The sequence below is a fragment of the Lagenorhynchus albirostris genome, chromosome 14, assembly GCF_949774975.1.
Source record: "Lagenorhynchus albirostris chromosome 14, mLagAlb1.1, whole genome shotgun sequence".
NCBI classification, from domain to species: domain Eukaryota; kingdom Metazoa; phylum Chordata; class Mammalia; order Artiodactyla; family Delphinidae; genus Lagenorhynchus; species Lagenorhynchus albirostris.
In genome coordinates, this window is record NC_083108.1 from 42,564,357 (window position 1) to 42,576,378 (window position 12,022).

Below are 12,022 nucleotides of genomic sequence, written 5' to 3' on the forward strand. Positions count from 1 at the left end.
TTGGCATTACTTGTTGCTCATGCATATTCTACTCTCTGTTTAATTATTGTCTCTTTATAGGTGATGCATCCAGATAACTTTTATAGTTCCCTAGGTTGTGTTCTATATATAGTTTTAATTCAGTCTTATGCTGAGAATTTATTTTTATTTACCCAGCACTACAGTCAGAATATATTTTAGAAGATCCATTTTTTTTCTTTAATTCTGGGATATTCTCAGCAAGTATTTCTTTGAGTATTACTTCCCTACCATTCTATTTATCCTTTTTTTCTAGAGTCCCTGTTAGATGAATGTTATTTCTACTGGAATTTCAGTGTCATTTTCATGCTTATTTAAACAGTTAACCTTCTTTATGCTTTTGAAGATAGTAAATATACATGTTTCGAAGATATCTTGCATAGAGTGAATTAATCTTCTGATTGTTGATTTTGTTGGTTTTCCTTTAAGCATTAATCTTGCTCATTCAGGAATTTTAATTTGCAAGCTTACATTAAATGGGAGGTATTGGTTTGCCTCTGCTTTTGACTCTTTTCTTTCTTCCACTTTACCTCATAGTGGTCTTGTAGTTGCCTCCACCATGTTCTTTTCTGTGGCCCACATTTCAGAACCCCTTCTTAACTTGGTGGGCTATGGCTCCTGGCCCATGATGACCCTGGGAATATCACAGGTTCTTTTGCTGGGTCGAGGCTGTGACTGCACGCCAGTGCCTGGTCTTCCCGCTTTCCTACGTGGGCAGCTTCGTATAAGGCATAGCCCCAGATCGCGGGTGGCACAGGTTTTTTTCATCCTCTTCTCCACCCCTGATGTTCAAGGCCTTCTTATTAAATGGAAAGAATAAACGATTTAGAGACACAAGTCCTGGATTTATGTTCAACTCCAGACTTCACAACCGTGTTACTAATTTGTGGCCGGGACCCATGACCACTTCATTTTTGAATCTCCAGATTTTCCACTGCAGTGCCCTGTACAAAGTAGCTATTCAGTAAGTTTTTATTGAATATGTAGATAGATGAATTCCTTAGGCTACACCTCAGAGTGATTATTCTGGTTTGAAAGTGTTTTTCCACTTCTGGAGTCTTTCATGCTTTGAACAATTCCGTGTGCTAGTTTTCTTCTAATCTCCCAAATACATGCCTTCTGTCTTTCACTTTTCCTGCCCCCAAATCTTAAGTGTTTTCTAAATGCGTATTAAACTCCAAGCTCCCTACATTGGCTTTCAAGGACCCTTGGTTCTTCTTTCCAGCGTTAGCTCCCACCAGTGTGCCTTCCCCTTCATTATGTCCAGAACATAGGTGTGTGTATGTGCTTTCCCACCTCCTTAAATCTCTTTGTGCTTTTAAATATACCAGAAATATCCTTGTTGGTCCCCTCTTCCTTCCTCTTTTTAAAAATCTGTCAAAGCTCACCTCCATAAAAGTTCCCATGTCTATTGCAGCTCTTTAGTGAATGAATGACAAATCTAAACAGCAGTTATTTTCTGTACAACCCATTTGAAATTGATAATGTCTTTCTCTTAACTTACCTTAAGGACATAGCCTGGGACTGTGCTTGTCACTCTCATTTACATGGTACAAGTGCCTAATAAGTAATAAATTTTTTGCAATGTGTAATGTCCCAGTGAAAACTCAAAACATTAAAAAATTGTATTTTCATATCCAATTTTCTAGGTAAGAGAACATGTACTGGGACACTAGGGATTATACTTGAAGACGTGAATGATAACGGCCCATTCATACCTGAAAGGACAGTGATAATGTGTAAAACTGTCATGTCATCGGCGGAGATTGTGGCTGTGGATCCCGATGAACCCACACACGGCCCACCCTTTGACTTCAGTTTGGAAGGTGTTTCTGATTCAGAAGTACTTAGAATGTGGAGACTGACAAAAATGAACGGTATGTGTTTTTAAACATTACTTTGTCCTTCTCAGCATCAGGATATCTAAAATTTTTTTTTTCTTGTTGGAGTAGAAGAATAATTCACTGAATGGTAACCGCCAACAAAAGAACATGAGTTTCTCAGTGTTGATGTGGTGGGAAGTGCTGGTCTCTGATCAGTCCTGTGCCGGGATTCCCTTTGGTGTTGGGTGAATTCTCATTCGTACTCCACCACCCCCCCCCACCCCAGACTAGGTCTGATGTAACCACTTCCTGACTTGTGTACCTCCCACCTACACAGAGTCTTCCTATGACAGTGGTCTCCTAAGTCATAAGGGAATCCCCATCCCTTGCAGGTATGCTACCCAGGAAGCAGACTCTGAGACAGTCTTTCCAGGCTGAATGTTTATCAAGGAGTTTTCTTGGCATTAATATGTGTGAAAGGAAGGGAAGCAGGATTTAGCAAAAAGAGAAATCAAGCTGTAGCTCAGGCCAAAGGACAGCCTCGGCTGACTCACGGGGAGTCTGAACTAAATGGCCCTTCATTCTGTTCTGTGCTTTTACATTGCTTCATCAGTGGGTTGGGCTGCCCGCAGGGATGTGACCTTTGGCACAGTCACTGATGGTGCTGATAGCCTCCCAAGCAGCTGGGACAATACATCCCTGATTACAGGGGATCTGGGTATGCATCACAGTATCCACTGTAGCATCCCTTCTTTCTGCACTGCATTGACTTGTGACCATTTCTTGTCTACTGTTTTCTATGTGGGATTCTTCCCCCACTTGGTACCAGTCTGGACTTCTGACTTTACCCATGTTAGAATCTATGGTGACAAGAATGGCAAAGACAAATGGAACCTCCCTTTGTCCCACCATTGCCTCATTCTCTACGTCAGCTCTTTTAACTTTCCAGCACATTCTGTGTCTCCTGACCGCACTACAGTACCTGTGCATCATGATGTCATGTCACTCCAGCTTTCACGACTCAAGATCCACTGTAAGCTGAGTGGGGGGTGCCCTTGAAAGGTTTTCATTCCCATGCTTTCAATGAGTATTCCTTGACTTCCTATTATGACAAGTTGCTCTGTGAACTGACAACATTTTCAGTGTCTGTAACAGCATTCTAACGTGTGCGTGCTTGAGAACTAACCTTATATTTAGATGTCCTTTCTACTTATTTGGTGTCATAATATTTCTTTTTACATAATGTTAAAGGAGGTGGTAATTTTAAAAAATATTCCTACTTAGTACAATGAAACGTTGTCAGGATTATGTTGGTCAAAACTTTGTTAGTTTAAAGTTTTACTGGGCTGTGAAAGAGCCCAAAAGCCTGGGAAATGCCAAGTTAAGAAGAACGTGTCCTAAAGAGGCTTTAGGTCTCGCCATGCTATTTATTCTTCTTGGGCATCAATTTACTCATGTGTAAAATGGGATTCTTGGGGGAAGTAAACAAGATAGTCAATGCAATAGACCATGGCATGTTTTGAATCATAAATTGTGGTTTTGTTAGTCTTATGATTTCTTACACATACATAGACTCACTGGGTTAACCATGCTTTCTCTTAAAATTGACTTGATTCAGTGATTTTTTTTTTTTACCCAAATATCCAAGTTTATATTTAGAGCTTCAAATTATGAAATAATGAAAATGTCACACTGAGCCAGTTAAGTGGGGAGGATTATTCTTGGGCATGGGCATGTGTCATCTACATGTAGAGTAGTATATTTTTGGCGTTCCCAAGACTAGGATTTTGACCTGGATATTTTCTACTATTGACCTAAGATAACATACATCGAAACCAAAAAAAATACAGTTGGTCCCAGTGTCTTGTAGGACCATGAGAAGAAGTTCCAGCAGCATGACTCATGCCTTGAAAATATGTTCAAGGTGTGGCACAATGTATAGAAAACAAAGTAAGGGGAAACATCCAGAATTTTAGTCTATGAAATTCTCTGATGAATCATGCATAAAAGAAAATATACACTGACTGGTATTTTAAAAATTTTTAAATTTTAAAGATGTGATAAAAATCAGTCTCTAAACAAGTCTGTTATTTGTGATAGGAAGGATTTGTTTATCCACAGATAAAATATATTATTACAAAAGCCAAAAGAAAGACCTTTCTAAAAAGAGGCAGTGTAGACAAGCTTTTATATGATTAGAAAGACTTCGTCCATTCACGCTTACAATCGTGTAGCACTTGTGCCATTCCCATCAGGAATATCCAGTTGTAGGGAAATATGAATATTCTGTCACTAGTTACTTATTTATGCTCAGGAGAAATCAATGACATTCTATAATGCTTGGTTTTATTTCCTTTCAGATACAGCAGCACGTCTTTCCTATCTGAATGACCCCCAGTTTGGACGATATACAGTACCTGTCAGAGTTGCAGATAGGCTTGGCCAATCACTTGTCACTCAGTTAGACGTGATGTTATGTGACTGTGTTACCCGAAGTGACTGCAAGATTCCCTCATCTGTGAGGACTCCCAAAGGACTGATGCTTGGAAAGTGGGCCATCCTTGCAATATTGTTGGGCATAGCATTGCTATTTTGTAAGTCCTTTCATGAATTCAAATGATAGCTTTTAAAATAACTTTCAGTACACATTCTTAGGATCAGCACTGTTATCTATGGCTGCTCATTTGTATATAGCTACATTTCTATTTAACACACATATTTAATTTATTTATTGAAAGTGCATTTAGGTATCATTTTAGTGCTATCCTAATTAGCATAGACATAAAATTCAACACAAATACAGCACTTAGCATTGTGTGTGGCATATCTGGTTAGGGCAGACTTTTCTACTGGATGCTACTTTGACACAAGCAATAATGTTTATGTTTTCTGGAAAGTTGTTTTCATATTTGTCATCATAAATTCATAACATTGTTTTACGATAAACTGAACATCTCTCTCATCCTCCAGGTGTCCTATTTACCTTAGTCTGTGGGGCTACTGGGGCAGCCAAAAAGCCAAAAGTATTTCCCGATGATTTAGCCCAGCAGAACCTCATTGTATCAAACACTGAAGCTCCCGGCGATGACAAAGTGGTAAATTGTTTGTCCTTTCAAAATACATACAGACGATAAATTGGCCTAACCAACAATAATGACCTTTTCTGGGCAAAGTTCTTTTCAAATCTGGTAACTTACAATATATAAAATGTCATCAGTCCCAGGAGACAGATAAAATGACATTGATCCTATGGTGATATATGGCATTTCAATTCGGCCATATAGTGTCACTTAATAGTAAAAATCCTTCGGCATGTCATTATTATTTTCTATTTCAAGGGTGTCATGGCTTCAACTTCAGACCCAGTCTTTTTTATATGTTGAAGCTGCTGGTTGTGTGTAAAAATGTTTCATTTAGTTATTCACAGATCATCAGCATATGGTTTTAATTTTTTTTCTGGCAATAGCGATAAAATGACTACAGGCTTTGATCATCGTGGGAAGAACTTTAATGGAGGCTTTCAGGCTCTAATAGGTTAGAAAGGAGCCTGAAGTCAACTATATGAAGCAGTAATGCTAACAGGTGATTACACTGCTTCCGCTTTGTTTTCCAGCCTAATATGTGGTTGAGGAACAAGTAAATTCCCTACAAAAAGCATAATTGGTGATTAGAGCAGGAAGGATTTAGAAAACAAAAGGATGCTGACATCTAGGAAGGTATTTGAAAAAATAAAACTTAGAGTTTCCTACAGAAACGTAACGTGGAAAATTAGTGGCCAGAGCTTTGGTGTTCTTATTTTCTCTGCTGATTTATTTGTATTTAATAAGATCACACGGATTTAGTATTGCTGCTAAGATTTTTACAGCAACTTTTATTTCTACTGATTTTGTTTCAGTTGAAGGGAACTCAGTTAGACACTAAATAAAAATACTGATTATTATTTCTGTTTCTGTTCTAGTCAGGTGAAGGGAATCAAGGGTCAATCCATGTGAGACAATAGTGTACAATCCTGATCTTGAGATGTGAGATGCTGGAAGGATTTCACAAATGAAGTTGTACAGTAGTCTAAGATGTTTTTGAAGGAGTATACATCAAGCTTTCTGACTTGTCTCAAGGCTCAGACCACTTGGCATCTATAGTTTGCTTCTTGTATTGGACGCTACGTGAAGTACTGGGGTTACGGTAGTTAGGTACTTGGGATTGCCAGGACAGATGGAGTTCCTGCCCTCAGAATGCTTACCTTATAGCATGAAAAGTCACAGCATTATCTGCATGATTTGCTCTTTTTCTCATTTTTTGTTCTCCTCCGTATTTTCCCAATGCCAACTGTTTTGTTTCAGTATTCCACCAACGGCTTCACAACCCTTACTGCGGGAGGCTTCACTCAGGGAATTTGCAGCACCCCGGGATCCGGAGTGAAAAACGGAGGGCAGGAGACCATTGAAATGGTGAAAGGAGGGCAGACCATTGAGTCCTGCCAGGAGGCCGGGCATCATCACACCCTGGGATCGTGTAAGGGAGGTGGACAGCACACCCTGGATTCCTGCAGAGGAGGACAAGTAGAGGCAGACAACTGCAGATACGCGTACTCCGATTGGTACACCTACACTCAGCCCCGCCTTGGTGAAGTGGGTTTCCCTAAGTGACCTACAAATCTATTTTGCTTCCTTTGCAACTTTCTAAATGATTACAGTTTAGTGGCCTGATCTTTATTTTCAATTAGTGATTAACCTACTAATAAGAAATTTGATTTTCCTTAATTTTGATTTAGTTATGTTCAGATGTTAAGTGGATATTGACTTTTCCTCATATTTTGTTTGCTTTTTAATTGCTTCTGAAATCATATGATATTCAAATTCTTTTTCTCATGACTTTGTGTTGCCAGTTCTCTGATGCCATTGTCATCAGACAAGTCATGTCTTAAAGGCCAAAAGTGGGGTCCAAGGCAATTCCAGCCTGCACAGCCACTATGCCTATCTGGAAAGCTCTGAGCCCACATTCATTCAGGTTCAGTGTAAGGGATGCATTTCACATTAGCCATAATCTTGAAAGAGAAAGCAGTGATTACTTAAAACGAACACTTGTATACTTGCTGCCACATGTGTGACTTTTAGAAACATGCTATGTAGTGAATTGATGGTATGATTGATGATATAGACCAATCATGGGTATTTTTTATATGTAGGAATCCATTAGAGGACACACTCTGATTAAAAATTAAACAATGAAAGGTAAATCAAAGCAATTATTTTTATGCTAGTAAGTTTCGGTGTTTAAAATAGTAATAAAATATGCTGTATTTTTCCTCTTGGCAGAAGGTCCAGCAGTGTAATCAGGATAACAGTCATACGCATGCACAAGACTACGTCCGGACGTATAACTATGAAGGAAAAGGATCGGCGGCTGGTTCTGTGGGTTGTTGCAGTGAACGACAAGAAGAAGATGGGCTTGAATTTTTGGATCATTTGGAACCCAAATTTAGGACACTAGCAGAAGCATGCATGAAGAGATGAGTGTGTTCTATTTAGTCTACAAAAGCCAGTGGCTTTAATTGTCTCTTTTAAATTATTATTACAAGCCAGGATTTTTTTAAAAATAGAAGATGCTGTTTTGGGGGGCTTTTCCCCTTTATTTTGTTGAGATCTCTTTAGCCAAATGTGCTTTTACAGAGGGATGCTGTGAACAACTACACAAATTTCCTGATTTCTCCGTAGTTTTTAAATACTTGTCTTCCACCTAAGGACACCTGCAGATAGACAAGTTGAGAAAGTCTGCGTTACTGTTTACATTTGGGTATAGTGACAGCAGCCAATTTATAGTGCAATAATATGTAATTAACTCAAGTCTATATCATAGACTACTTGGAGTATAACCGAATGGAAAGTTGAAGAGGTCTTGCTCTAACATTATCTTCAGTTACCTAAATTAATTGTTTGTGTGGTGCTTGAAGACTGTTGTTCTCCTAAACATTCTAAAGTGTATACACTGCATTCTTGCTATTGTTTTAGTCTTGTAACATGACCTTGCCTCATAAAGCAAAGGGAGATTCCCAACTAAGCATTGACTGTTACTATAATTCCACTTTGGTGGACTTCAGTTTTTGTGTTGTATTCTCTGTGAAATCCGGCACTGAATCTACATTTCCTCTGTTACCCACCTTCTCCGCAAAATTTAAATTAAAAAAGTGCTGAAGAATGTATTTTTTACTCCTGCAAGGTTTTGGTCTTTGGTCCCCGCCACTCCCCGCCACCCCTTCTGTCTGCCTCTCACCCTCTCTCTTCCCTCTTTCCCCCTCTCCCTCTCTTTTTCCCTCTATCTCTCTCTTTCTCTTCTTTTTTGTTCTTAAAATTCCGACTTGGGTTGGAGAATCTAAATATGTTTAAAAGCCGCCTCTTTTTTCCTCGCTTATAAAGTGACTTATTCTGTGTTTCTGTTTTACGTAAGCACCTGTATTCTTGGCTTTTCTTAAAATCAATGTAATGTCGATTTTTTTGTTTCAACTATTTTGGTGATTGCTTCATTATCTCCTCAACAAAGACCCTTTACTTTTGCCATTCAACTGTAGAAGTATGTCATGCTTTTATTTGATGCAAAATTCTATGTTAACAAAAGGAATAGTGTAATTAAAATTGGTTTAGTATAAGATAGTATATTTACAGTTCATTATTGCAAGGATACAGTTTATAAATGCAAAATAATGATGTTTTTTGAAATAAGCTTTGCAATACAGGGAGTGTGAAATCTCTAGGAATAACTTTTATAGCTTTTTAGATGAGGTGGCTAGTTATAGCTATGTGTTTGTAAAGTTTTTTTTTTTAAATATTTTGAGATTACAGTTTTTTAGCAAATGTCGAACTGGTTCAAACTATTTAAATTTTGAAATAATAAGACAAAATTAAACTTAATAGCCAACCAAATTCCAGGCTACATTTCACAGCTGATTTCAGTCAATGAATTTTCTATCCGTGCTAACCATATGGACATTTTTAAAGTATTTCTGATATTTAGGATTGTTAATAATATGCCTATTTTGAATTCACAGGATTGGCTTATAACAATTATTTTTAAAAATTAACACTGGGTAATTTATTCAATAATCAGTTTATCTTTTCAATAGTTTCATCACTACTCAGTCAAAAATACTATTTCTCAAAGTTATTTTTAATACATTATGTATAAAATTATTGTATATTACTAGTTATGATAAAGTAAATCAAGTAATTTTTAAAAATCAGTGTGTTTGTTAATCATGTGTCTGACATGAGCTTATGGGATTGTATTTTTCTTACTTAGAGAAGTGAGTCTCTTTTTTAGAATCCTGTTCTACATTTTTTAGAATTTTAGAGTTTGATTTGGAGAGGAAATTGGTCCATTGTTACTTTTATCTAATTTTACTATTCTAAAGACTATGATGCTATGGGATGTTGGTTAAGTTGCACAATTTCGCTGTGTCTGGTTTTCTTCATCTAAAATGGGGAATAATAATAGAACTCCTTTCCTAGGGTTCTATTAGGGTGGCTGTAAGACATTTGAATAAAAAATGGTTTTTAAACATGAAAGTCAGAGTGGTCCACCTAAAAGGCACTCCTAATAAAACCAAATAATTTTAAATAAGTCACATATACAAACCATTTCATATTAACAAAAATCAATTAAGAAAACAGGATAATGAAAAGGTTGGGTTTGGGGGGGGATTATTTTTATTTTTCATTTTTGAATGTTTGTCAATTGAGCATATGTTTCTCCATAATGATCATCTGATGACTGGGTCTTATATTTCCAGTGGTTCAGAACATACATTGCAAAGATTGCTGAAGTATCTGCAAAGGATTGCTTTGTTTGAAATACTGTGAAACTACTCTATTCAAATTGGCTGGAAAGAGGAACATCCGCTTCTTAAAAAGGGCACTAATTCTAAAGCTCTTTGAAAATTACTTGTGCTTAAGATTCCTCCTGTCAAGCCCATCCTTAGCTGCTCTGCTAGCTTGTTCTGCTAAAGAATGGTTTGCCTCCGAGGCAAGCAGTTGCTTGCCTGGGAGTTTAAGACTCTTGGCAGTCACCATGGTAATCTAAATGCAAAAACTCAAGAACTCCAGAGAGACTACCTTGATGCAAACTCCCAGCTCCACCCTTATTAGCTGTGGGTTTTGAGAAGTCACTCAAGCTTTGAGTCTGGTTTCCTCACTTGTATGACACCTATTGAGGGGGTTGGAGGAGTCTACTTCATAGTTTTGTTGTCAGTTAAAAGAGTTAATTCATGAAAAGACTTGGTACTGGGTTAGCCCTCAATATATGTGTCAGCTGCTGCTATTATCATAGGAGCAGAGGATGCCATAGCTGGGAAGAATCATAGCTCCTGTATCCACTTCTCTACAGCTGACAACTTGCCATCATGTTCCCGTTCATTTTCCCCAGAAGCTCGATCAGTGTTTTTACCTGTGATGGCCTTTAGGAACTTCATGGCTAATAATAATTTCCAGGTCTCTGATTCTTGGTAGTCAGGAAGCTACATCATACCCATAGCCCACAGATCAGTGTGTGATCAGTCTTAAGACTTAAATGAAAAGCAGATAAAATTCCTAATAAGCCATACATTGCCTCAGGAAGCAAAAAGGAGGCAAAACTCTTAGAGATTTCCCCTACAAAATGTTGCTTCAACAGAGGAAGCCAACGGGGATCTGCCGTTAGTTCAGTGCAATCTGCTTTTGCGATCTCTGTATAATCATTTTATGCTTTATTGGATTCCCTGTTTTAAGACAGGGCTTTATCTTCGTTCCTTTTCTTTCTTTTTTTTTTTTAAGTGCAAAATCTGACTTTGACCACAAACTTTCCCTTTAGTCTCTACCTCCAGCCTTTTCCTGGGCTCAAGATTGAAATCTCGACCCCAGATTTTGCCCTGGTCGACCCCTTAGGCAGTAACGTCCTGAGGACAAAATGCTTTTCCTTCTATGTACCTAGAACCATCCTTTTTTTTACCTCCTTGAATAATGAAGCTGTAAGAGGTTACATGGTATCTGTGTAGAGCTACAGCTCTTATCCAGTTCTTCTTTAAGACCTCTTTTATCCTATTATTTACTTTTAGGTCAAGACCTCTGTTAGGCTAGTACTTTTAACTCATTATGCATAAAGACAAACAGCCCCATCCAATCAGGCCTTCCTGAGTTTCCTGTATAAATAGTGTCCTCCTTCTTATTACTTAGGCTTGAAGCTGAGAAGCCTTAACTTCTCTTTCTTGTCTGCATAGCACATCCAATTCGTTGCCCCAAACTGCCAAATTTTCTGAGAATTTTAAACACAATTTCATTCATTCATTTTTTTGCATACAGTCATTTAATGCGCTCCCATTTACAGCCATGTAAGGCCTTCCTAATACAGACTGTTTGTGCTCATATGAGAAGGAACAAGCTGAATCAGCTCCTCTTGCACAGGACAAGGCATGGTGTAGTTGTCCCTTACATCCCTACAGGAAACCTGCGCAGAGCTAAGAGGTTAGAGCTGTGGAATTTCTGCTAGTTGCCTGTTTGCTTTTATTTATGTTAGGATACAGGAAGGAGGATGGAGCAAAATGCTGGTTCTTTCACAGTAGACAAATAGTAGGGTGACCTTGCTGAAATATTTGCTTGCACTATTTTTTAGAGTGTGGTTCACCGATCATCTACCTCAGAATCAGCCATTGTGTTTGTTAAAATAAAGATCCCTTTGGGACTTCTCTGATGGTCCAGAGGTTAAGACTCCGTGCTTCCACTGCAGGGGGTGCAGGTTTGATCCCTGGTCAGGGAAGTAAGATCCCACAGGCAAAGTGGCCCAAAAAAAAAAAAAAAATCCCTTGAATCAGAATCACAGGGATGACAGGTTATTGGGAAGAAGTATGGAAGGCCACACTTTTTAATAAGTTTGCTAGGTCACTTTTACACCCTTTAAATTTTGAGAACCATGAATAGGGATTAGTATCTTGATTTAGGTGATTATTTGGAAGTTTATGAAACTGAAGTATTTAAAGTTTGTTTCTTCATATCAGATACATTACACAAAATGCTAGAAATGTACCAAAGAGCTGAAACACATTAGTTTGTAAAATTCCACAATTTCAGTTGATTAACCATTTCAGAATGAACTCTGCTCCGTGATTCCTGCCAACCACATGGAAGGGAAGTGGAGGCATGGTCTTAAGGTAGAATCAT

General features: G+C 38.1%; 1 protein-coding gene across 4 annotated transcripts in view; it reads left to right on the forward strand.

Moving 5' to 3' along the window:
* LOC132503874 (desmocollin-2-like) overlaps positions 1–8,040 on the forward strand; it is a 30,867-nt gene extending 22,827 nt beyond the window's left edge. The window contains exons 12-17 of one of the 4 annotated variants that reach the window (XM_060120729.1): positions 1,668–1,895; positions 4,202–4,435; positions 4,812–4,936; positions 6,182–6,469; positions 7,027–7,072; positions 7,157–7,290. In XM_060120729.1, the coding sequence (XP_059976712.1) occupies positions 1,668–1,895; positions 4,202–4,435; positions 4,812–4,936; positions 6,182–6,469; positions 7,027–7,062 (911 nt within the window). In that variant the 3' untranslated portion in view covers positions 7,063–7,072; positions 7,157–7,290. Of the gene's footprint in view, positions 1–1,667; positions 1,896–4,201; positions 4,436–4,811; positions 4,937–6,181; positions 6,470–7,026; positions 7,073–7,156 lie in introns of all 4 variants that reach the window. The other 3 variants (XM_060120728.1, XM_060120726.1, XM_060120727.1) reach the window with 3 other exon arrangements.
* Positions 8,041–12,022: the final 3,982 nt, after the last annotated feature.